General features: G+C 33.8%; 2 protein-coding genes across 3 annotated transcripts; both read right to left on the bottom strand.

Moving 5' to 3' along the window:
* Positions 1-716: 716 nt before the first annotated feature.
* On the bottom strand, positions 717-10,937 carry LOC130825244 (glutamine synthetase, chloroplastic-like). Of its 2 annotated transcripts, none has more exons than XM_057690374.1 (14): positions 10,667-10,937; positions 8,629-8,953; positions 8,402-8,441; positions 8,200-8,303; positions 8,005-8,053; positions 7,785-7,891; positions 6,275-6,362; positions 6,065-6,193; positions 5,901-5,975; positions 3,063-3,116; positions 2,933-2,970; positions 1,749-1,908; positions 1,595-1,655; positions 717-1,171 (listed from the first exon to the last, which is right to left on the bottom strand). In XM_057690374.1, the coding sequence occupies exons 2-14, from the start codon at positions 8,877-8,879 to the stop codon at positions 1,032-1,034; spliced, it is 1,296 nt and encodes a 431-aa protein (XP_057546357.1). In that variant the 5' UTR covers positions 8,880-8,953; positions 10,667-10,937; the 3' UTR covers positions 717-1,031. The 2 variants fall into 2 exon arrangements, with proteins under 2 accessions (XP_057546357.1, XP_057546356.1); XM_057690373.1 differs by having other exon boundaries at positions 8,629-8,888.
* Positions 10,938-13,212: 2,275 nt separating this feature from the next.
* Positions 13,213-21,011, bottom strand: LOC130825243 (glutamine synthetase leaf isozyme, chloroplastic). Its single transcript, XM_057690372.1, has 14 exons — positions 20,520-21,011; positions 18,707-18,973; positions 18,509-18,548; positions 18,307-18,410; positions 17,793-17,841; positions 17,574-17,680; positions 16,305-16,392; positions 16,089-16,217; positions 15,925-15,999; positions 15,090-15,143; positions 14,961-14,998; positions 14,119-14,278; positions 13,963-14,023; positions 13,213-13,673 (listed from the first exon to the last, which is right to left on the bottom strand). The coding sequence occupies exons 2-14, from the start codon at positions 18,955-18,957 to the stop codon at positions 13,534-13,536; spliced, it is 1,296 nt and encodes a 431-aa protein (XP_057546355.1). The 5' UTR covers positions 18,958-18,973; positions 20,520-21,011; the 3' UTR covers positions 13,213-13,533.
* Positions 21,012-23,297: the final 2,286 nt, after the last annotated feature.

Here is a 23,297-nt window from a genome sequence, read left to right as displayed (position 1 = left end):
GAATAGTGTGGTGTATTCTAGAGTGTTCTGGGCATGTCCAGAACCTTATAGGTCTTTCTAGACATGTATATACTTTAGGATAGTAGTGTAGAGCATTCTAGAGAACTCTAGGTTAGGAGCATTCTAGAATGACCCCAAGGTAAGGGGACTTTCCCATAAATAAGCTCTTAGGTTCATTTTTGCACTCAAGTTCCAACAAATTCCAAAAGTTCTTATAAGCATCTAACTCTCTTGTAAAATCATCCTCTTATTAATACAAAGTCTTTTTCCACACAAATACTTTTTTACTAAATCTTTCCTTAGCAAGTCTAACCAAGCTCATTGGTTTCCACACTTAAAGCCTAAGCACCAAGTAGGTAGAATAACGCTTTTAAGAAAAACTAGATAGTATCTTAGTTTAATATTAAGTTTTCAAAGATAATATTGTCTAAAAGATAGTGATAGTTTATTTCAAATTCCTATTTTCTTAGTAAAATTAATTTCTTAGTATTTTGTAGTAGGTATGTTGTTGAGACTTGCAATAAATGGCAAGTTTGGGATGAAGGAAGGATGGTGGTGGATGGTGGAGACCGGAAAAGGGGTGATTAATTAGAGTTTGTGGGTGATTATGTTATATTAATGAATTTAAGTGAAAGTCAAAGATAATTAAGTCCAGTCAAAGATCAACTAACAACTAACAGCTCATCCGATAAATTAGGATAAATTAGCAAAGTAGGTGAAACATAAGAATATAGACTTAATTAGTAGGCAAAATAGCAAAGGATTTAAAAGTACATTCTTTAAACTGGAATAGAACTAATGCTGAGCTTGAGCTTCATAAGAGCAAAAATTAAATAAATAGGTGACAATCACAAACTATTCTTCTCTTCTAACTCCCAAAACAAACGACCAGAATCAAAGGTGAAGAAATACATACCCAGTCCCAGTCCCAGGATACTAAAAACTAAAAAAAAAAAAAGCAAATTCTGGGCACGTGAAACAGTTCCCTCACTCAAGATTATGCGATATTCTGGTTTGTTTTATGGTTGGAACTACACATTAAGAGCGAGTTTTTGAGCTGCAAGTGACTCGGCCTCAAGTGTGGGTTCCCAAAGTATTGTAGTTTCTGCGAGCAAACCTGTTACCACGTATGGATCCATGTTTGAAGCAGGCCGCCTATCTTCTAGATAACCTGCAGAGAAATCAAAGATTGGAAATCAGAACTAGCCAGAATTGCAATTGATTTGTACTTTCAGTCCTATGTCCTTGTGATTTTGCCCCAAGTAAAATGAGACGGCGATTAAAAGTTGGGTTGAGTGGGTTAATGGTGGGGTCATTTGCAAATAAGAGAGAGAATATCGAGAGTAAAAATGAGTTAAAGTGACGAGTCATTTCCCAAAATAGTAATGGGGCAATTTTGTTGGGATAGACTAAAATAGAAGGCGAGGTGAATTGAGAAAGACGGAAGGAGTAAATTCTATTTGGTTGTTACTCACTACAGAGCACGGAAATGCAAGAGAAAGTTATTTCCGAATCCGGGGAGCAAAACGCAAACAAAAAGAACGTTCAATCAGTTGTCATAGTCTTTAACCAAGGTCCAAGAGGATACTATCACCTTTGCCTGCCTTTTCCGTGTCACGACCCACACGGATAGAACAACCACGATTGGCAACACCCTGAAAGTAACAATTTTTTACAAATTTTGTTAAATAATATGCAAAATAATATATTCAACATAATGTCAAGAATAGTCATATATATCTGTATACCCAAGAGAATGTGTCGATGCTGGCGGTCTCGTGCTTCCCTGTCAACCTTCGTTCATTTCCTTCTCCATATGCACTGATATGGTCCTTGTGGCGTAATGATAGATTCAAAATTGCCTTCTTAATTGCTTCATAACCACCATCTTCTCTCATGGTCTTTGTACTACAAAAATTACAGACTCCAACTTAAACTTCAACTCAGCTATGTGAAGTATAATGAATTCCATAAGACACTTGCAATTACAGTACTTCCGCTTACAAGTACAGTTTTAACAGCCCGTTTGGTAGGTGGTAATAAATGGTGGTAATGAGAATGAAAAATAGTGTAATTCTGGTTGAAAAATCTCTTGGCTATCTTGATAGCCATACTTGCCCAACTTTAATCATCTCATTTTCTTCATAAGTTTCATTCCAATGCATTACCATTGGGGGAAGTGGTATTAGGTGGTAATGGAAACTTGTAAATAAAAAAACTTTTTTGTGATCAAAGTTTCCACACCATGAGAGTGACATGGAGCTTTTGATGAAATTTTATATTATAAATCATTCTCATTACCACCATTTAGTACCAATAACCAAATGGCCGTTAATGTACTACAGGTATAGTTTTACTAATGCCCTCAAAATGGGTGCAGAGAAAACCTTTCATTCCCACACTCTGGATAGGCCTCGGCTCTCATATCTCAGGAATAAGACAACAATAATCATTGGTTATAAAATCTATATCAAAATGGTACAGCAAGGAAATATGGGTAGCTTGTCTGAACACTTGTGGCTGAAACAACAGGTTAGCATATACATGAGAGAATCAGTCATGCGTCATCTTACATTCATCACTACGCACCTGGATTTAACTGCCAATAGCACATCAGCGCTAAAGACAGCCGGGAAAAATTCAATGGTATGGAATGCTAATTCAATAGAGTACTGTGATATGATGCATTCGGATGCATATGCCATGATATCTTACAGAATCAGTAACATATTTCGTACTAAAATAAAAGTCGAATGAGATTTATAGCACTTAAGAAGAATTATGTACAACAAACTAAAAGAAGAAATATGTGTCATTTCACAAAATAAATTGACGTGCGGTTTGTCATGAGTTACAAATTAACACCATTTAAAGTAATATATTCTGTTCAAGGGCTACGTGTATTATAACAAATATAAAATATTCGAGATACCTGTAGTTTGTATGGCAACCTGCACCATTCCAATCACCCTGTTGAAAAAGGCAGACATTGGAGAGGAATTCAGTGTGGTTCTTTAGAAAAGACAGCTGATCATTAGAAATACAAAAGCACAAGGCAGTACCTCAATAGGTTTTGGATCAAGAGTTAGAACCACACCAGCTTGTTCAGTAATTCTCTGTTTGAAGGAGATAAAACTTGTTAAATTCTATTAAAGAATCTGTGAATGGTGATATCTCTTAATTTTTTTACAGAATAGACAATCAATAAAAAACTGAGATTTTCGTTCAGCTTCCTTTACAGCTGCAGCGATTTGAGGATACACCGCAAATGAAATGAAATTGTGCATCTCTACTGCTACAAATATATCATAGTTTGATAATGGATGATTGTGTCTGAGTGTGCGTAACTACATTCTCTGATGTGATAAACCATCGAAGATTTAGGAGGCCCTTGAATAGTTATTATTTATACTAGGTTCTTACCCCTAGGGCCCAGACAATGACCGTGCTATTATATCTGATTTTGCATAAATATCTTAGTATGATTAACGGCTTTGGTTGAAGTCAATTGAGTTTAAATTATTCCTTTTTATGCCCTTTATAAGTACTAAAGTGGATCAGACTTACAAGAATGGTAATGAAAATTATTAGGATATAGGATTGATCATTCTCTATAGGTAGCATAGTTTCACGACCTAACGATTATACGCTCGGGATGTGTGCAGCAGACTTCTCTAATGTCAATAAAGATTTGAGCGAAGAGCACTTTAGGGGCTTATGTGCACGCAATAGGCATCAGTGGAGGCCGAAAGATGTATCGAAAACAGAGCCTCTCTTTTTGGACTTCAAAAGGGGGCCTTCATCAATTTGCATGTGAAGGGGAACATAGATTGTAACTACGATAATTATCATATAATATGTTTAAATCTTATTCTCATGTTATATAAATTGGATTTTATGATTTTTTGCATAAAATAAATGTCATAATCCAAATTAGAAATGGAATAACATATACAAATATTTATGCAAAACCCGTTTTCCTTGTGAAAAATAGAGAAACATAGGCAAAAGGAGGTACATAGTGCTTCTGGGTTGTTCAATTTAATTGAGGCTTTCCTTTCAAGGTAAGTATCCACAAGTCAACACCGAAATTTAATCCAATTAAATCCATCCAATCCTAATGCATTGATTCATTCTATTGAGTATTGAAAAACTAAATATTGAATGCATTCACATCAAACAACTCTAACCTCAACCCTTAAAACCAAAAAAGGTGTTAACATAACAATTACTAGTTAGATATCAATTCCTAGTTATAATAACTAGTTTATGAAACAACGTTGTGTCGTGTAAGATTGCACTGCTTAATGGAGGGGTGTTTATGATCCCACACGATTTGCGAACTATTCGAGCACAACTCAAGATTACTAAGAGCTTAGTTTTAGAAAGTGTGTGTCTCCTTGCACCTAGTGAGTTTCGAGGTCAGGCTCAGCCAAAAACGTCTCAGAAAGGTGAGACAAAGCTCACTACAAGAGGTGTGTCATGGTGTGCCTTGACGCGTTTGTCGCCTTGTGCACCTGGTTGGGCTTGGCAATTAACTTAAACTTGTTTGTTTGAAAAGAAAATAAAACATAGAAACCCAAATTCACTTGAATATGAAGATCGAGATATTATTGCTTCCATAATAAATAGGCTAGATCAGCACATGAAGGAGAAGAAAATAACTTTGTGGGTATTTTTCACATTTTCATCATAATAGTTATGTGCTAAAGTAGTGTTTATTGCAATGATAAAGAACATTTTCAACCTTGTAGCTATTATAATATGAACATATCATGTTTTTATAAGTATATTATATGATTTAAAATTGATTTTTAATATTTTTAGTGAATACGTGCACCTTGCCTACAAAAGCGTGTGGTTTTGCCTTGCGATACGCGCATAGGTTCTAAGGACCTTGTGCGCCTCGGTGTGTGTCGTGTTGTTAAAAACTAAACTTAAGAGACAAAGCAACTAAGTTCAGCAAGAGATGCTCGTGAATATACTGAAAATGATTTTATCAATAATCATTTTAGGAATTAAAATTTGTTTTTCAAAAGACTTTTAAATCTTGTTAAAATCTTACACAATACTAATGAATATTCTAATATATTATATTTAGTTAATGAAACTTTTTAATTTCTTAAAATATAAAAAATATCAGACTAAAGAGATTTGAAGCTTAAATTTTGAGTTAAAAACCCCACGATGTAGCTTGAGTTTGAAAAAGATGAAGCGAGTCAAGCTGAGCACTCACACTAGCCAGATTTGGCATGGTTTGGCTCGATAACACCCCTAGGCCCTAAGCTTCATGCATGCTCTATAATAGACATTGTTAATGATTAGTGAGGGTCATAGAAAGATGAGAGTTTTGTGGTTCATCCAATACAAAACAATAAGACATGTAGCTTAATCTTGTTGAACAATTTAGTTTAACAAAATTACGCATTTGATGGAGTATATAACATTCTATAAGAAAGTGTTGTTTATGTGCCTAAAAGTGATCAACTTCCATCCATTGTTTCCCATTGATCTGATACAACTCTACAACTCATTATCTCACAAACATAGATGATGAGACACCTTATTTCATCTTGATTGGGTTTGGATCACACTTGAACCTATATTCAACTATATTTGTAGAGAATAATTATTATAATGACTTTTTCCAATCCATTAGGTTTTTTTGATTGAATCAATTGTAGACTAATAAGGGTCAATGTATATTCTTTCCATCATAATGTGGTCTTTGATCAAAGAATCACACACAACTTCAATGTCAAGTCTATTAAGTTATCAGTTTTCTCAGTTAAATTATAAAACTTAACCACTAAGACCAAATTTCTGATTATTCGAATGTACATAAGTTTGCCACTATATATTACCTGAAAGGGGAAAACATACAAATTTCAAGAGAATACCTCGAGAATATATCTAGCACACCAGATATGATCTCCAGCTTCAATGCCAACACTTGGACCAACTTGGAATTCCCACTGCACGTGCAAGTGGATGTAGCTATTCATAACCAACATTAAAGACATATTAAATAGCAATAAGACATGAGAATGATGCGAGAGGACACCTGGCCAGGCATAACTTCTCCATTTGTGCCACTAATGTTAATACCAGCATACAAGCAAGCTTTGTAATGAGCATCAGATATGTCACGTCCGAAAGATTTGTCAGCACCAGCACCACAATAGTATGGACCCTAGACATACGAAAATCTCATATTCTGAATATAAACAACAAATTGTCTTCAAGAAAATTGTTGATAATGTAGGGAACACACCTGAGGACCAGGATAGGCTCCCACAGGCCATCCCAATGGCCATTTAACATTTTGTTGAAGCAAAGTGTACTCCTGCTCTATTCCAAACCTAAAAAAGTATAATATTAAGAATAAACCCAAAAGTAGAAAGTGTAAAACAAAGGAGAAAATAAAGAGAGGAAGAGACTCGTAATGATATAGAATTCTAGAAAAGCAGACCCTTCTTCTCCAAACCGGGCATGAATAGTTAGCCTTTATAGTGAAAATCCTTCGATGAAACATGGATTTTGAAATCGCCTTATTCATAATAATAAAGTCGCATGTTACACAGCAACCCGGCTGCTGTACTACTGTACTACTACGGTTAAACGTTTACAAAAGATCAAAGGCATTAAACGAAGACAGCTGAATTGGATCAATTACTTCTAGTTAGTAAATTCTCTAAGATGGATAATTTTGCATTTAGTCTTTTCCATTGTCAAATTGATGTTGGCTTGTATGAGTTAATATTCAAGGTTCTATTCTTGTAGAATATCCTTGAAAGCATCCAATGGTTAGGTTGTGGTTTTCTTGCAGGATTCTTGGATGTTTTCACACTCATAATTAGGTAGAATTACTTTTTATTTCGAATAGTGGAAGGATTATATTAGCTATTTGTAGCTAGATCAATCTAAAAGATATTTTATTTTGTAATAATTAGGAAAATCCTAATAAGAGTTGGACTAGAGGTATGGTAAAAGTTATATACCTTGAGCAATGAGCGCTAATTTTGTCCGAGCTTTGTGAGTTGTGATAGCGACGGGATCTTGAAAGTTTTTGGAAGATTGTGAGAATTCCAATTTAATCACAATAAATCAGTTTTAAGCCTTGCTAAGTATTCCCAAGACTCGAAAAGAACCATTGAGAGGTTAAATCAGATATTCTGTTGTAATGGAATCCATTTGAGTCCATTAAACTTTATGGAACTTTGCCAACATTGTTGTATGGACAACTAATGTGAAGTCTATAGATTAGATGGGCTCTTTCACCTATTAGGCTAGTCCTTTGAGTGAATTCTCTCGTTTGTTGTATAACAATGGTATTAGAGCTAACTCAGAGTGGTGGCCTAACCAACATAGTAGTGATCAACAAGGATCCAAATTGGAGCGGTTGCTAAAGTTCAACCATGACCAACAAGGATGTTGGGCTTTATGGGGTTCGACGGTAATGGAATAGATTTGAAGTCATAACAAGCTTATGGAACTTTGTCCTACATCAGTTGTATGGGCAAAAAAGGTGGGGTCTGTGGAGTAAATGGACTCCATCACCTACTAGGCTAGTCTTTAGATTGAGTTCTCTCTTTTATTCTATAGCATCTGTGCATTGGCTTTTCAATTAAACTACAGAAATCAGTTTTTCAATTGTATTTTCTCATTATTCATTTCTAATAACAGTCTATCGTCTTTCAAATAAAGTTTTGTTTTGCAGTGCAAAGTGTTAAATAGGAAATGTGATTAAGAACAAAATATTGTCAATGATGGGAATTTCTTACCATGGAACCTCAGAAACAACCTTTGGGTTGCTGAATATCTGTGCAGCCCTGTATCTTTTATTAGTGGGAATAGGTTCACCTGCTGGGGTGTATGTGTCACAAATTACCTAAGTTTACATCACATAGAAAAATCATATTGATAATCTCAACAATTGAGGTAAACAAAAAAGTGCTGGAATAAATATTCATATTCATGACTAAGTCATAGACTCTGACTCACAAGGATATTATTACCACCACGGAATGGATCCTTGAAAATTGCTTGAGGGCTGTATATGTAAATATGACACACAATTATGAATTAATGATAACAATCAGTCACAATAACTCTCTAGGCTCAAATGATAATCACTCAAAAACAAGGACAGCAATTATCGAGGAATGTAATAAGATTGTAGCTGGCCCAAGATCTTACTATAAGATTACTTCACTGTCCTCTCCTGGAGCTTGTCCTGTGCTTGAGCCATCATAATTCCACTTGGGAAGCTCAGATGGGTGCTCAACAGGTTTAGAGATAGTCTGGTATATTAAGAAACATTGGTCAGGGAAAATATGAAGTAAACTCGGCATCTAAATGATGGTTTAACAATCAATCGACATCATCATTGTTATTGTACCCTTGATTTGCTACGGACATCAATACCAGATCCTCCAATCCTGTTCAAAAGTACAGTCGTAGATCAATTAGTTCTATAATCAGATTGAATGTAGGAACCACCACGAATACCTTATCTACAGATGAGCAGAAACTCATATTGGTACAACCATTAGCTAAACAATTAATGTGACATCAGGCCTAAATTCATCAACGCTTTTGATCATATAGCAAAGAAAAAACATATACCAAATGTACTCCGCAATAATCTTGTCAGTGTAGGGAGTGACATCCAAGTTGAGTAGCTGCTCCACCCTGTTTACAGTGCTGTTTTCAGACTTGAGAGAAGCACATACTCTGAACTTACTAGGGCATTTAATCGATTTCTTTTGGTTTTCTTTCAGAAATATGGAAGTCCAAGGACTTAATGTCATTGAACTTGTCGAGCCTTTGGAGAACTTCATCTGACATTGCATGTTAGGAGCAAGTATCTGTGCCATAATTGGTCACTTCTCCCAACGACAAGGGAAAATATGTTAGGCTATTATGTATGCAAGTTGCTGAGATTACTAACCTATCACACAATGATCGAGAGTCAACTTATGTTACAAAAACTTATCATAGTTTTCTGGAAAAAATTTGGAATACGTGGACAAAACAAGGTAATTTATGTGTAAAATATGCATGCTTTGGATTCTACATTAACAGATTTATGAAATTTTTACACGAAATTCCCAAAGATATGCATCTCTGTTAGTGAAAGTCTCATTTTCACTACAAGTTCCCAGATCAAATACCAGGAAACCCGACATACACAACATTTGATGTATCATTTTAGAAAGAAAAAAAATGTGGACATTCTTTGCATAAAGTACCCGAGTTTGAGCATAAACATGGTATGAAGATGACATGGACATGCAAGTGCAAGTACTACAAACACATAGATAAAAGATATAATTACGCACACACAAATACTAGTGCAACAAATTAAGAAGCACTTCATTTGCGGATTGACTGGTATAAAAGAAATTTTCAATGGTTGTACAGGTGTATATTATTTCCTTATATTTCATTCAAACTGTATTTTGTAACCCATGTTTATTTCTATATAAAGCACCAAGGACGGATCTCAAATCATTACAAGAGATAAATAAAACTCGAAACAAAAATCTTTTGATTACTTAAATATAGATGATGCTAAAATCATTTTTTTCTGATAAGCCCACTAATACTAACATAAGCTTGGAAGGAAATGGCCAGAAAGTATGAGTGTCTGCTAGGACAACCATACTCTTTCCATATTAAAACGGTATTCACATCGTATGAAACCTTCAAAAATGAATTTTTGACCATTACTAATCCAAAGACATTTCATAATAGTTAAAGTGATTTTCATTCTCACCCAGTTAATCAATCATACTAATTACCTTTGTTACATCAGTTTAACTTTTTTAAACCTTAAATATTTACACCCAATCCAAGCGACCCCTAAAAATACAGTGGTAACTTTACGAACCATAACTACTTCAGGAAAATGTGATCATTACTGTTATTTGTTAATGGGTTGTGTACTTCACAATTGAAAGTTATCTTCTGTTTGGTTCACCACTCACAACTCACAAAATCTATTTATATAACACCTCTTGGGAACTTATCCTTTTTGGAATTTCATTAAATCGCCTTGACGAGATGTAATAATCTACTTACATGTTCTAAGAAGAGCCAAGTTTAAATAGTATTCCTATTCCTATTAGATGTAGCTCCGATAATGATCTTCCGTCCACCAAGATTGCTTATCTCAAATTGACAACAAAAAATTTGGCAAATTAAAACACAGATCAATGTCTGTAACACCAGAAATACCCTGATCCTAAAATATTGATCTATCCCTTTACTACACCAATAACAACCCACAAAGTATCCGAGCAATGCCAAACTATGGAAAAACCCACAATAACAAAATCTTACTTCCAAGTTCCAATTAATTGGGTATCAATCAATCATGTTTAAGTGCAACAAAAATCCTAATATAGCATCATAATATACAGCTTTAGCATGCATTATGGATCACAAATACCAACATACTTCACACTAAAATACCGATGTAAAGATTGGTCAATGTCAATCCTAGAATGAGAAAATTAACATAATGCAGACCCATTTCCCATCTTTTAACACATGAACAAAAAAACATTGATAATTTCATAAATCTGATACTACAAGCATTACAACAGTCAATGCAAAAAGAACAAAAAAAGGGTATGTAAAGAGCAGAAAGATGTACTACCTGGGTTCGGAAAAGGTGGTCGGCGGCGTCAACTAACTAGAGAGAGAGTGAAGAATATAGAGAGATAAAGAAGAGAGTGTGTATGGTTAAAGGTGTTATAAAGGTATGATTGTCCCAAGTATGGGTAGAAAGGAATAATGGTTGAAAATAGAGAAAATGAAGTATTGGCTTTTCCATAAAAGATAGGGATGTTCATATTGAGTGGTGAATAAACAATTTGAACAAGATTTGGAGGATGCAAAAGAATCTCTGCACTAAATTAATGGAACATCAATTTGATTGTAAAGTTGTAATGATTTAAGTAGGGTTTCTATTTTGCCCTCATTTTCTCAATAATTGTATCAATCCACATTTATACTAGTCCTTTATACTAGTTTTACGTTTTTTATACATGCTCTAATTAGAAATCTTCAACTTGATTAAAAAAAGACGAAATTTATAAGATTAGAGCAATGCTAAGGTAAATAATGAGAAAAATATAAAGACTGCATAAAAAGATATTAGAATATATTGGTGATAAATATATGAGAACTATAAACATTAAACAAATACATGACTAGTATCATTAAAATTGTTGAAAATAGAATGACCAAGGCAATTTATGTACAAGAAAGTGACATGGAAAGAAAATTTCTTTGTGAATCATCAGGTGAAATTGTTCAAAATGACAAATTTAAAACACTAACGGCTTATTTGGTAGATGGTAATAAACGGTGGTAATGAGAATGAAAAAATAGTGTAATTTTGGTTGAAAAATCTCTTGGCTACCTTTATGGTCATGCTTGTTCAACTTCAATCATCTCATTTTCTTCATAAAATTCATTCCAATGCATTACTATTGGAAGAAGCGGTATTAGGTGGTAATGGAAATTTTTAAACAAAAAAAACTTTTTTATGATCAAAGTTTCATTACCATGGGAATGATATGAAACTTTTAATGAAATTTTACACTACAAACCATTTCCATTACCACCATTTAATATCATTAATCAAACGGCCCGTAAAAAGTACTTTTAGAATATGGTCCTTAGTATAGCTTTAAGGTAACTACTAAGAGTACATTTAGAATATGGTCCTTAGTATAGCTTTAAGGTAACTATGGATTTGAGTTTAGAGCAAGTCAAAAAGGTGCAAACAATATCCTAAAAGGGGCCTATTTAAAACATGCAAATGATATTTTTGATGGAAAGTCATAGAGCACTTTATACATTGTTTGGTAAATAATTTTTTTTATTCAATTTTATTATTTGATTTTAAATTTTTTGGTTTAATGGTGGGTTAAGTAGTTAAAATACAATTTAGTAATAGTCTAATAGATTTTTATGCGTTAACTGGAAGCTAACTTATAAACCAAAATAAAAAATTATTCTAAGCAATTTTTTTTTAACGATCAACAACCTAAATGCACGCATATACTAATTGTTTATGTAGATACTTTCGATATATTACCTAATAGTATTAGTGCTAGGAAATGGTTTGAGACTGGACCAACATTCAGCTTCTTAGCAACGAGCTTACATAACTATTTGATATAGCAAATAATCTTTATGCAGTTATCTGATGACCATCAAGGCCTAAGTCTCATGAACCTTCCCTAGTTGCTAAATCTACTTGAGAAGTGTATTGAGATCTTTATGATCTCCAATGAAATCATATAGCATATTGTTACCCAAGTTGTGTGTGGACTCTTCATCACTATCCATCATTCAAATAGTTAGGTTTTATGCGTTTGAGAATGTTCGACATGCCCCCAAACTTTGCTACTTCCATTGATCGGATTCAAGTTTTATCACGTGCTACAAGCTACAACAAACAATAAATTACTACAATTAACTTTAAAGAGATTCTGATCAGGTATTGAATTTTAGGCACAACAACAAAGAACTTGGTGATTAAGGTAAAAGATCAAACTTTGTTACGGTCTCAAGCGATAAGTTCATCTAAAATAGTAACACCACTTTCGAGTTTAGGTATTATATGCTTGATGGTCTTGGGTGATGAGAGCAAGCTATAGGCACATTTAGTCGCTCAAAACCTCCATAACACACAAAGAAAATGAGGCTCATAACCAAACTTTACCAAAGTGAACACATAAAAACATTGCACCCACTATCCAAAGTTTATTTGAATGGAGGTTTCTTCATGATATAACATATTAACTATCAGTTATATTGAGAAAGTTATATAGGATGTATAACTTACAAATCTATGTTTATAAAATAGAAAAATGCATGGAAACTTTATGATTTTATTACTATCTTCCTTAACACACATTTGTTTAGTATAATCATTCTGTACTAACTAATTATTGAGATTGATTGTATTTCTTTGTGAATTTCCAAATCTCAAATCCAAGTATCTTTATTGGAAAAATATCATAAAAGGAAAATTTAAATATCACCTTCAATCTATAATCTAGTTGCCGAGTGAAAAGTGTTGCAGTCATATCTTCATGGCGTTCTACAATTGGTGTTCATCAAATGCAAGAAATCCTTCGTTACGATACAAAAAGGAGTATTTACTATAGCATTGTAATCATAGTGTAATTGCAGCAAACTAAAGGGACATAAGTGTATATTCAATGAGGTTGAAGATGAGTAACAAAGGATTTTGAAGTTCATTCCTAAAACTGGAATATAACTAATACTGAGCTTGAGCTTCATAAGAGCAAAAATAAAGAAGGCAACAGTTACAAATTATTCTTCTCTTGAACTCCCAAATCAAACAATGATCAGAAGCATAGGTCATGAAAGAAAACACTCACATACCCAGGATACTAAAAACTAAAAATAAGCAAATTCTGGGCACGTGAAAGAGTTCCCTCGTTCATGTGAATATGCGACATTCTCATACGATTTATGATTGAATTACACATTAAGAGCGAGTTTTTGGGCTGCAAGTGCCTCAGCCTCAAGTGTTGGTTCCCAAAGTATTGTAGTTTCTGCAAGCAAACCTGTTACCACATATGGGTCCATGTTTGAAGCAGGCCGCCTATCTTCCAGATAACCTGCAGAAAAATTAAACAATGGAAATCAAAACGATTGCTTTCTATCCGACTATCATGATGTCACCCCATGAAACAAGACTGCTTCACTCAAGATGTGCAATTGAGTAGTATGTTCTACTCCTCCCTATGAAGGGAGTACAAGTATGGATCGTCCGTCACCTTCCCTCACCCAGACCCTGCTTTTGAGCGGGATATTCGGTATGATGATGATGTTCTATTTGGTCATTACTTACTACAGACAACGACAATGTGAGACAGTCATACTCTTCCAACAAGAGAATAATATTACCTTTGCCTGCCTTTTCCGTGTCACGACCCACACGGATAGAGCAACCACGATTGGCAACACCCTGAAAGTAACAATTTTTTACAAATTTTGTTAAATAATATGCAAAATTATATATTCAAAATGATGTCAAGAATAGTCATATATATATCTGTATACCCAAGAGAATGTGTCAATGCTGGCGGTCTCGTGCTTCCCTGTCAACCTTCGTTCATTTCCTTCTCCATATGCACTGATATGGTCCTTGTGGCGTAATGATAGATTCAAAATTGCCTTCTTAATTGCTTCATAACCACCATCTTCTCTCATGGTCTTTGTACTACAAAAATTACAACCCTGCTCAGCAATTTTCTTAGCTTTGGCAAAATGACACAATTAAGCTCTCGGAATGTTTCAACTCAACTACAGCACTTCCGCTTACAAGAATAGTTTAAAAGGTCTATATTAGTGTTACTAACGCTCTAAAAGGAATTGCGGTGAAAACCTTTTTATTCCCTCACACTAGATAGGCCTCACCTCTTGTATCTCAGAAATATTGGTTATATGGAGCATAAAATCTATATCAAAATGGTACATTGAGGAAATATAGGTAACTCGTCCGAACTTGTGGCTCAGCCTACAGGCTAGCGTGTACATGAGAAAATCAGTCATCTTACAATTGTCATTAAGCACCTGAATATGATTCCCAACAGCAAATCAGATTAAAGGCAGCCAACCAACATTCGAACATTTGGATGCTAATTCATTAGATACTGTGCTACATTTACATGGATATCCCATAATCTCTTGCAAAATCAGTAACATATATAAGTACTAAAATAAAAGGCTAATGATATTTGTTGCACTTAGGACTATGTATAAGAAGCTAAAAGAAGATAGATTTGTTATTTACAATGTAAGTTGACATGTGATTTGGCATAAATATATTTAAAAACATTTTGAGCAACACATTCAATTCAAATGCTATGCATATTATAACCAATTTAAAATATTCAAGATACCTGTAATTGGTATGGCAACCTGCACCGTTCCAATCACCCTGTTGAAAAAGGAAGACATTAAGAAGAATTCAGTCTGGTTCTTCAGGAAAGACAGCTGATCATCACAAATACAAAAGCACAAGGCAGTACCTCAATAGGCTTTGGATCAAGAGTTAGAACCACACCAGCTTGTTCAGTAATTCTCTGTTCGAAGGAGAGAAAACTTGTTAAATTCAATTAAAGTAGCTTGTAAATATTGGTATCTCCTCAATTTTTCTACGGAGTATACAATCATTAAAAAAACTGAGATCAGGTCTCCTCAATAGGTTTGGCTTGTGAACAGCCTTTAGCTTCATGCATGCTCTATAAATAGACATTGTTATTAATTTGTGAGGGTCATAGGAAAAACCAGAATTTATGGTGCATCCCATACAAAACCAAAAGACATGTAGCTTAATCTTGTTGATTAACCAAGTTTAATTGCAACTCTCAAGGAGTCAATAACATTCTATAAGAAAACTATGTTGTCTATGTTCCTAGAAGTGTCATAGGCTTTCTTCCATTGTTTCACATTGATCGGACTCATTATCACAAACATAGATGACGAAACACCTTATTCCATTAATTGGGTTTGGAATTTGGCTCACTTAAAAACCTGTATTCAAATTTTTTCATAAAGAATGATTATTTTATTTACTTTCAACAGTCCAATAAGTTTCTTGATTTAATCAATCGTATACCGAATATGGGTCAAAATAATGTATTTTGTTTCCATCATAATATGGTCCTAGTTTGATCAGCCACAACTTCAATGTCAGATCTATTGACTTATTAGTTTGAAGGTTAATTATATAAAATTAACCACTAAGGCCAAATTTAAAAAATAAAAAAATAAAAAAATAAAAAAATAAAAAAACAAATGTACTTTATGGTTTATCCACAATACAACAAAAAACCGACAAACATAAAAATATCAAGAGACTACCTCAAGAATATATCTCGCACACCAGATATGATCTCCAGCTTCAATACCAACACTTGGGCCAACTTGGAATTCCCACTGCAGGGGCAAGTGGATGTAGCTATTCGTAACCAACTTCAAAGACATATTAACTAACAATAATACATGAGAATGATGCAAGACGAAACCTGGCCAGGCATAACTTCCCCATTTGTGCCACTAATGTTGATGCCAGCATACAAGCAAGCTTTGTAATGAGCATCAGATATGTCACGTCCAAAAGATTTGTCAGCACCAGCACCACAATAGTATGGACCCTAGACATACCAAAAAAATCATATTATATAACATACACAAAGCATCATCTTCAAAGAAACTGTTGATAATATGGGGAACTAACACACCTGAGGACCAGGATAGGCTCCCACAGGCCATCCCAAAGGCCATTTAACATTTTGTTGGAGCAACGTGTATTCCTGCTCTATTCCAAACCTGTAGAAGTATAATTAACATAACAAATCCAAAAGTAGAGAGTGAAAAAGAAAGGAGAAAACACAAAGCAAAAGAGGCTTGATTGATCTAGAATTCTAGAAAAGCAGAACCCTGAATTACTTTTGCAATTGCCAAGCTCCAAACTGGGCAAAAACGGTTGACCTTTATAGTGAAATGCCTCCCGTAGAACATGGGTATTCAAACCGCCGTATTTAAAAACAACAGATTTGTTATGTTACATTTCAAGTGTGTGACATACTGTATTACGACTGCTAACCATTGACACAAGATCAAAGGCATTACTTGAAGTCCTAGCTTGTTCAAATGAAATACTTCATGTTAGTAATTTCTCTAAGGCGGACTAGTGTGCATTTTGTCCTCTCCTTAGTCCCGGCTTCGATCATTTATTCACTTGTTTGCAAATTGATGTTGGCTTGTATGAGTTAATACTCAAAGTTCTATCCATGTCGAATGTCCTTGGAAGATTCTTCATAGTTTGACCATATCCTAGTAGAAATAGTTTAGGTTGTGGTTTTCTTGCAGGATTTCCGGGTATTTTTAAGCTCCGGATAAGGGTAGGATTACTTTTTAATTCGAGTAATTGTAAAATTTGGTTTGCTACTTGCTGCTAAATCAATCAAGAAGATATTTGATTTAGCAATATTTAGGAAATTCAAGAGTCGGACTACAGGTATGTTCTCGTCGAAGTAGCCTAGGGCCCTAGGTTGTATGCATTATTTAGAGAATACAAATTTGAACACCTTAAACAAATTCTCAGTGTTTACATGAATGATTGTGTTGATTTAGTCCAAGCTTCAGTTGTAATATTGACGAGTTCTTGAAAATTTTGAATGAATTCGGAGAGTTCAATCTTACTCAAAAAGATTAGTTTTAAGCTTGGATGAGCATTCCCTAGACTCCAAAAGAACCATTGGGAGTTTAGATTGTACATTCCACAATTTAACGTTCAAATTTATGTGAACTTTGGTGAGGTTATTCCCTTAGTGGTACCCATCACATAATCTATGCATATTGTCTTTTATAAGAAAACTAGAGAAATCAGTTTTTCATTTGTCAATTCTCATACGGTGTGTCAGCTTTCTATAAAGTTCATCCTTGCAGTGGAGAGTGTTAATTAGCAAATGTGATTAGGAATATTGTCAATGATGGGAATTTCTTACCATGGAATCTCAGAAACAACCTTTGGGTTGCTAAAGATCTGCGCAGCCCTGTATCTTTTATTAGTAGGGATGGGTTCGCCTGCTGGTGTGTATGTGTCACAGATTACCTAAATTTACATGGCAATGCAAAATTAAAATTGTAATCTCAACAATTGAGGTAACACCATAATTTTGGAATAAATATTGAGTTTCACAACAATCTGAGAGAATATGACTCACAAGGATATTATTACCACCACGGAATGGATCCTTAAAAATTGCTTGAGGGCTGCATATGAAAATATGTGACACGATTATGAATAAATGACCAGTGAGTGACAAGAACTGTCCAGGAATCAACTCAACCAAAATTTTAAACTGGTGTTGAGGTCCTACCTACCACACCCCTTCACACGAAAGCCCTTACTAGAATTGTGGACGCGACTCAAGTACTTGGCACTAATAATTCCCGGGGTGAATGAGATTCGAACCCGTAATCTAAGCTTCCGATACCATGTCAAGGAACCGACTCAAGTACTTGGCACTAATAATTCCCGGGGGTGAATGAGATTCACCCGTAATCTAAGGCTTAAGCTTCCAATACCATGTCAAGGAACCGACTCAAATGAAAGCTTAAGCTTTTTGAGTTAGTTCAGTGACAAGAACTCTCAAGCCTCAAAAGATAATCAAGCAAAAACAAGGACAACAATTATTGAGCAAGTAATAAAGTTTTATAGCTTCCCCAAGATCTTACTATAAGATTACTTCACTGTCCTCTCCTGGCGCTTGTCCAGTGCTTGAGCCATCATAATTCCACTTGGGAAGCTCAGATGGGTGCTCAACAGGTTTAGAGATTGTCTGGTATATTAAGAAACATCGATCAGGGAAAAAATGAAGTAAACTCAACATCTAAATGATGGTTTAAGAATCAATCGACAACAATAGTGTTATTGTACCCTTGATTTGCTACGAACATCAATACCAGATCCTCCAATCCTGTTCCAAAGCACAATCATAGGCCAGTTAGTTTTGTAATCAGATTGAAAGTAAGAAACAACAAGAACATCTACAGATGAGAAAAAACTAAAAGTGGCACAACCATTAGCTAAAACGAATCATGTGACATCTGGCCTAAAGAAAGGAAAACCACTTACCAAATGTACTCTGCAATTATCTTATCAGTGTATGGAGTGACATCCAAGTTGAGTAGCTGCTCCACCCTGTTTATTGTGCTATTTTCAGATTGGAGAGAAGCACATACTCTGAACTTACTAGAGCATTTAATTGATTCCTTTTTATTTTCTTTAAGAAATATTGAAGTCCAAGGATTTGATGTCATTGAACTTGTTGAGCCTTTTGAAAACTTCATCTGACATTGCATGTAAGGTGCAAGTATTTGTGCCATGTTTGGTCACTTTTACCTACAGCACAAATAAAATATGTTAGGGTATTACATATGTGGGTTACTCAGGGAGATTGCTAACCAAACACACAACGATCGAGAGTCAACTTATGATGAGAAAACCAACCACAGTTTCCAGGAAACATTTTGGAATACATGGCATAACACGTTAATTTATGCATTTCAAATATGTCTGCTTTGAATTCTAGGATTTATGAAACCTTTAGATCAAATTGCCAAAGATGTGCATCTCTGTCACTCGAGGTTTATGAAACTTTTAGATCAAATGCTGGGCACCCCGACATACAATACATTTGGAAAATCATTTTGGATAAAAAAATGTGGACATTCTCTTCATAAAGTAATCAAGTTTGAGCATGAAAATCCACATGTACATGACATGAGTATGCAAATGCAAGTAATACAAACGCATAGACAAAAGATATGATGAAATCACTAATCGGTAATCATCCACGCGCAAATATTAGCTAATTAAATCAAGAAGCATTTCATTGCGTATGACTGGGATAAAGAAATTTCAATTTTTGTAAAGGCGGTGTTCCTTATGTTTTAGTTCAACAGTGTTTTGTAACCTTTGTGTATTTTTCATATTAAGCACAAGGGCAGGTCTCAAATAAGTACAGGAGATAAATGAAACTAGAAATAAAAGTGTTCAAAATACTTAGATATAGTCACATAGATGATGCCAAAATCCATCTTTCTGATAAGTTGGGGCCACTTATACTAACATGAGCCTGGAAAGAAATGGCCATCAGGTAGAGATTGTTAGCTAGGAAAACCATACTCCCTCCATATTAAAATGACATTAACAAGTGACTAATTATGTAATAACCTACTTACATGTTCTAAAAAGTGATTAATTTCAATAGTATTCCGACAAAATGTAGCTTTAATATTCGTCTTCCATCTCATCAAAATTGTTTGGAAAATTTGTAAAACTGATCAATGACTCTAGCACAAGGAATACCTAAAATTATCATCATCATCTTAACCAGTGTATCCCGCTCATAAGGAAACTATGATCAGGGTCTGAGGAAGGAAAAAAGGCGGCAACTCATAACCATAAAGGGGGTTTAGAGGTAATGAATACCTAAAACCAGACCCTAAAAGAATCGATCTTCCCCATTACAACGCCAATAGCAACCCACAAAGCATCCAGGGAATGTCAAACAATGGGAAAAATCACAATTACAAATCTTACTTTCAAGTTCCAACCAATTGGGTACCATTTACCCATGTCAAGTGTAACAAAAATCTTAATATAGCATCTTAATACAGCTGCAGCATACAGTATGCATCATCAATCTGAAACGACTAACATTAAACATGTGTCATTCCACCATTAAAAAGAAGGGGGGTTTAGGGGTAATGAATTGATTGGTCAAAGTCAATCCGAGTATGAGAAAATTAACACAATGCAAACCCATTTGCCATGTTTCAACACATGAACAGAAAACACCGATAATTACACAAATCTGATACTACAAGCAGCACAACAGTCAATGCAAAAATAACAAAGAAAAAAAAAGGTAAATAAACAGAACCTGGGTTCGGAAAAGGGTGATCGGCGTCGTGAATAAGCTAGAGAGAGATGAATATAGAGAGATAAAGGAGTGAGAAAGAGGGAGGGAGTGTAAGCAGAATGAAATGGGTAGTGTGGAGTGTGCAATAATGGTTGAAAATGAAGTGTGGCTTTTCCATAGAGGATAGGGATGCTCAAATTGAGTGGTGAATAAACAATCTGAACAAGATTTAGAGGATGCAAAAGAATCTCTGGACTAAATTAATGGAACATCAATTTGTTTGTGATGATTTAGATTCTTGTTTGTATCGACTGACTCACATGCTCATTTGTTTCATTGCTGTATACAAATTTAGCTTAATAATCAATCTAAAGCTATGCATTGACTTTTTGGGAAAGCCAAACAGAGCAAACAATATCCTCAAAGGGGAAATGGACTCTTAAAAAGTGATTGTAAGCTATTCACTTTCTTCCCTAGAATTTCGTCCAAAAATTAATATCATTTAAAACAGAAAAGTCAACAAATTACGATAATTAATTAGATCAAATATGAATGAACTAGCCTCACTTCAATGAAAAAAATATAAATAAAAAAGAATATACAAAAACTCCAATATAAAGATAGAAAGTTGCACTAAGCGACAATATCGAAACTTGCTATTGGCCTCCTAACGCAAATCTCATAACCTTCTTTTTGTCCCATTTTATACATGTTAATATATTTTACAAAAGAAATAAATTATAAAAACTATCATTAAATTTCGATAATTTTCACAAGTAATAAATTTATGATTTTTTAGTAAAAATAACATGACTTATCCAAATGAGTAAAAAGTATTTATCGAGTGAATTAAGTTTGGTACTCAATATTTACTAAAGAGAGTCAACAAGTCATAAGTGTTTGAGAGTGAATCAAGTTTTAAACTTCAATTTATACTTTTGACCAATGAATATCTAAATTATTTACAATCTCACAATTTTAAATTGTCTACAAATATATTTTAAATTGGGTAAAATTATAGAAACTACCTTATTTATTGGTCTATTTGTAAAAAATTACATTATGTATTTTTTTTTTTTTAAAAAAACTACCTAATGTAATATATTTCTCGGCAAATGGCTACCATTTAACAGAAAACGTGAGTTGACCGTTAAGTTTAAGGGTTTGACCAATTTAAAAGGTTAAATTGTTTATGTGGCAGTATCTTATTGGTCCTCGTACTTTTAAATAATTAAAAATTAAAACACATAAATTAACAAAAAAAATAAAAGATATATGACGTCATTTTTACCCATCATAATGATATTTTTTCAAAAAACGGACGTCGCGATTAACCTTATGGGATAACTCTTTCGAAAATTTGGTCGAAACAAGTACTTATTCGCTTATTTCCCGACACGTAAACCGAAAAAATATTTTATGTCATTTTTACCCATTATAACGATGATTTTTTCAAAAACGGACGTTGCAACCTTATGGGGTAACTCTTTTAGAAATCCGGTCGAAACAAGTACTTATCCGCCTATTTTCCAACACGTAACCAAAAAAAATTTTTAACGTCATTTTTACTCATCATAATGATATCTTTTTAAAAAAGGATGTCGCGATTATTGTTATGGGGTGACTCTTTCGAAAATAAGTACTTGTTCCGACCGGATTTTCGAAAGTGTTACCCCATAAGGAAAATCGCAACGTCCATTTTTTAAAAAATATAGTTATGATGAGGAAAAATAACGCCAAATATCCTTTTTTTTGTTAATTTATGTGTTTTAATTTTTAATTATTTAAAAATACGAGGACCAATGAGACACTGCCACATAGACAACTTAACCGCTCAAATTGTTCAAATCCTCAAACTTAATGGTCAATTAACGTCATCTGTTAAGTGGTAGTCATTTGCAGTGAAATATATTACATTAGGTAGTTTTTAAAAAAAAAATAGGAAAAATTACCGTGAATAACACAATCTTTTGTTAATTTTCCTACAATAATACCAACTATTGATTAAGCATGAATAATACCAACTTAGGCGGTATTTTCTTAAAATAATACAAACTTTAATTTATTAACTAATTTACCATTTTTTTGTCTTATAATCACTTATACTTTGATTTTTAACATGTTAGAGATTTTCTAAGAAACTACCCCTTTAAGTTGGTATTATTCATGGTTAATTAATAGTTGGTATTATTGTAGCGAAATTAATAAAAGGTTGTATTATCTACAGTAATTTTTTCAAAAAAATACATAAAGTAGTTTTTTGCAAATAGACCTATAGATACGATTTTGTTATAATTTTTCCTTTAAATTAATAGATAGATGAATTGTTTTATGTATATGTTTTTTTCATGTGTTGTGGACTAGATTTACTATTGCCTAGGAGTAAGGTGTATTTTTTATTGGAATAATTACTGTGAATAAGATAAATTTTTGTTGATTTCTTTATAATAATATCAAGTTTTGAATAACCATGAATAATACCAATTTAGGAGTGTATTTTCCTAGAATAATACCAAGTTTTGTTTAACCATCAATTTACCTTTGTTTTTTTGTCAAATAGCCTACTATAAAAAAAGTTAGCATTATTTGAGGCAAATAATCAAAAGTTGGTATAATTAAGGAGAAATCATTGAAAGTTTATATTATTCACGATAATTTTTCTTTTTCTATTTTAATCTGTTTTAATATATTTGTCTCAATTTTATTATTGGATATAGACATATCATGTTTACTCCTTATATTTTCTCTTTTATTTTGATATACGTTACTATTTAAAGTCATTGTACCTAACTTCTTAGT

The sequence above is a fragment of the Amaranthus tricolor genome, chromosome 10 (genome assembly GCF_026212465.1).
Source record: "Amaranthus tricolor cultivar Red isolate AtriRed21 chromosome 10, ASM2621246v1, whole genome shotgun sequence".
Classification (NCBI taxonomy): domain Eukaryota; kingdom Viridiplantae; phylum Streptophyta; class Magnoliopsida; order Caryophyllales; family Amaranthaceae; genus Amaranthus; species Amaranthus tricolor.
This window is presented reverse-complemented; position numbering and strand designations above follow the sequence as displayed.

What these genes read in the sequence shown, in the direction of transcription:
- LOC130825244 (XM_057690374.1), bottom strand. Translation starts at nt 8,879, where the DNA reads ATGGCACAGATACTTGCTCCTAACATGCAATGTCAGATGAAGTTCTCC. An exon ending in TTGATCCAAAACCTATTGAG is followed by an intron (nt 2,971 to 3,062) that starts GTACTGCCTTGT and finishes CTTTTTCAACAG; the next exon opens with GGTGATTGGAATGGTGCAGG. An exon ending in GGTTGCCATACAAACTACAG is followed by an intron (nt 1,909 to 2,932) that starts GTATCTCGAATA and finishes TAATTTTTGTAG; the next exon opens with TACAAAGACCATGAGAGAAG.
- LOC130825243 (XM_057690372.1), bottom strand. Translation starts at nt 18,957, where the DNA reads ATGGCACAAATACTTGCACCTTACATGCAATGTCAGATGAAGTTTTCA. An exon ending in GTGGTGGTAATAATATCCTT is followed by an intron (nt 17,681 to 17,792) that starts GTGAGTCATATT and finishes ATGTAAATTTAG; the next exon opens with GTAATCTGTGACACATACAC. An exon ending in GGGAAGTTATGCCTGGCCAG is followed by an intron (nt 16,000 to 16,088) that starts GTTTCGTCTTGC and finishes TTGCCCCTGCAG; the next exon opens with TGGGAATTCCAAGTTGGCCC.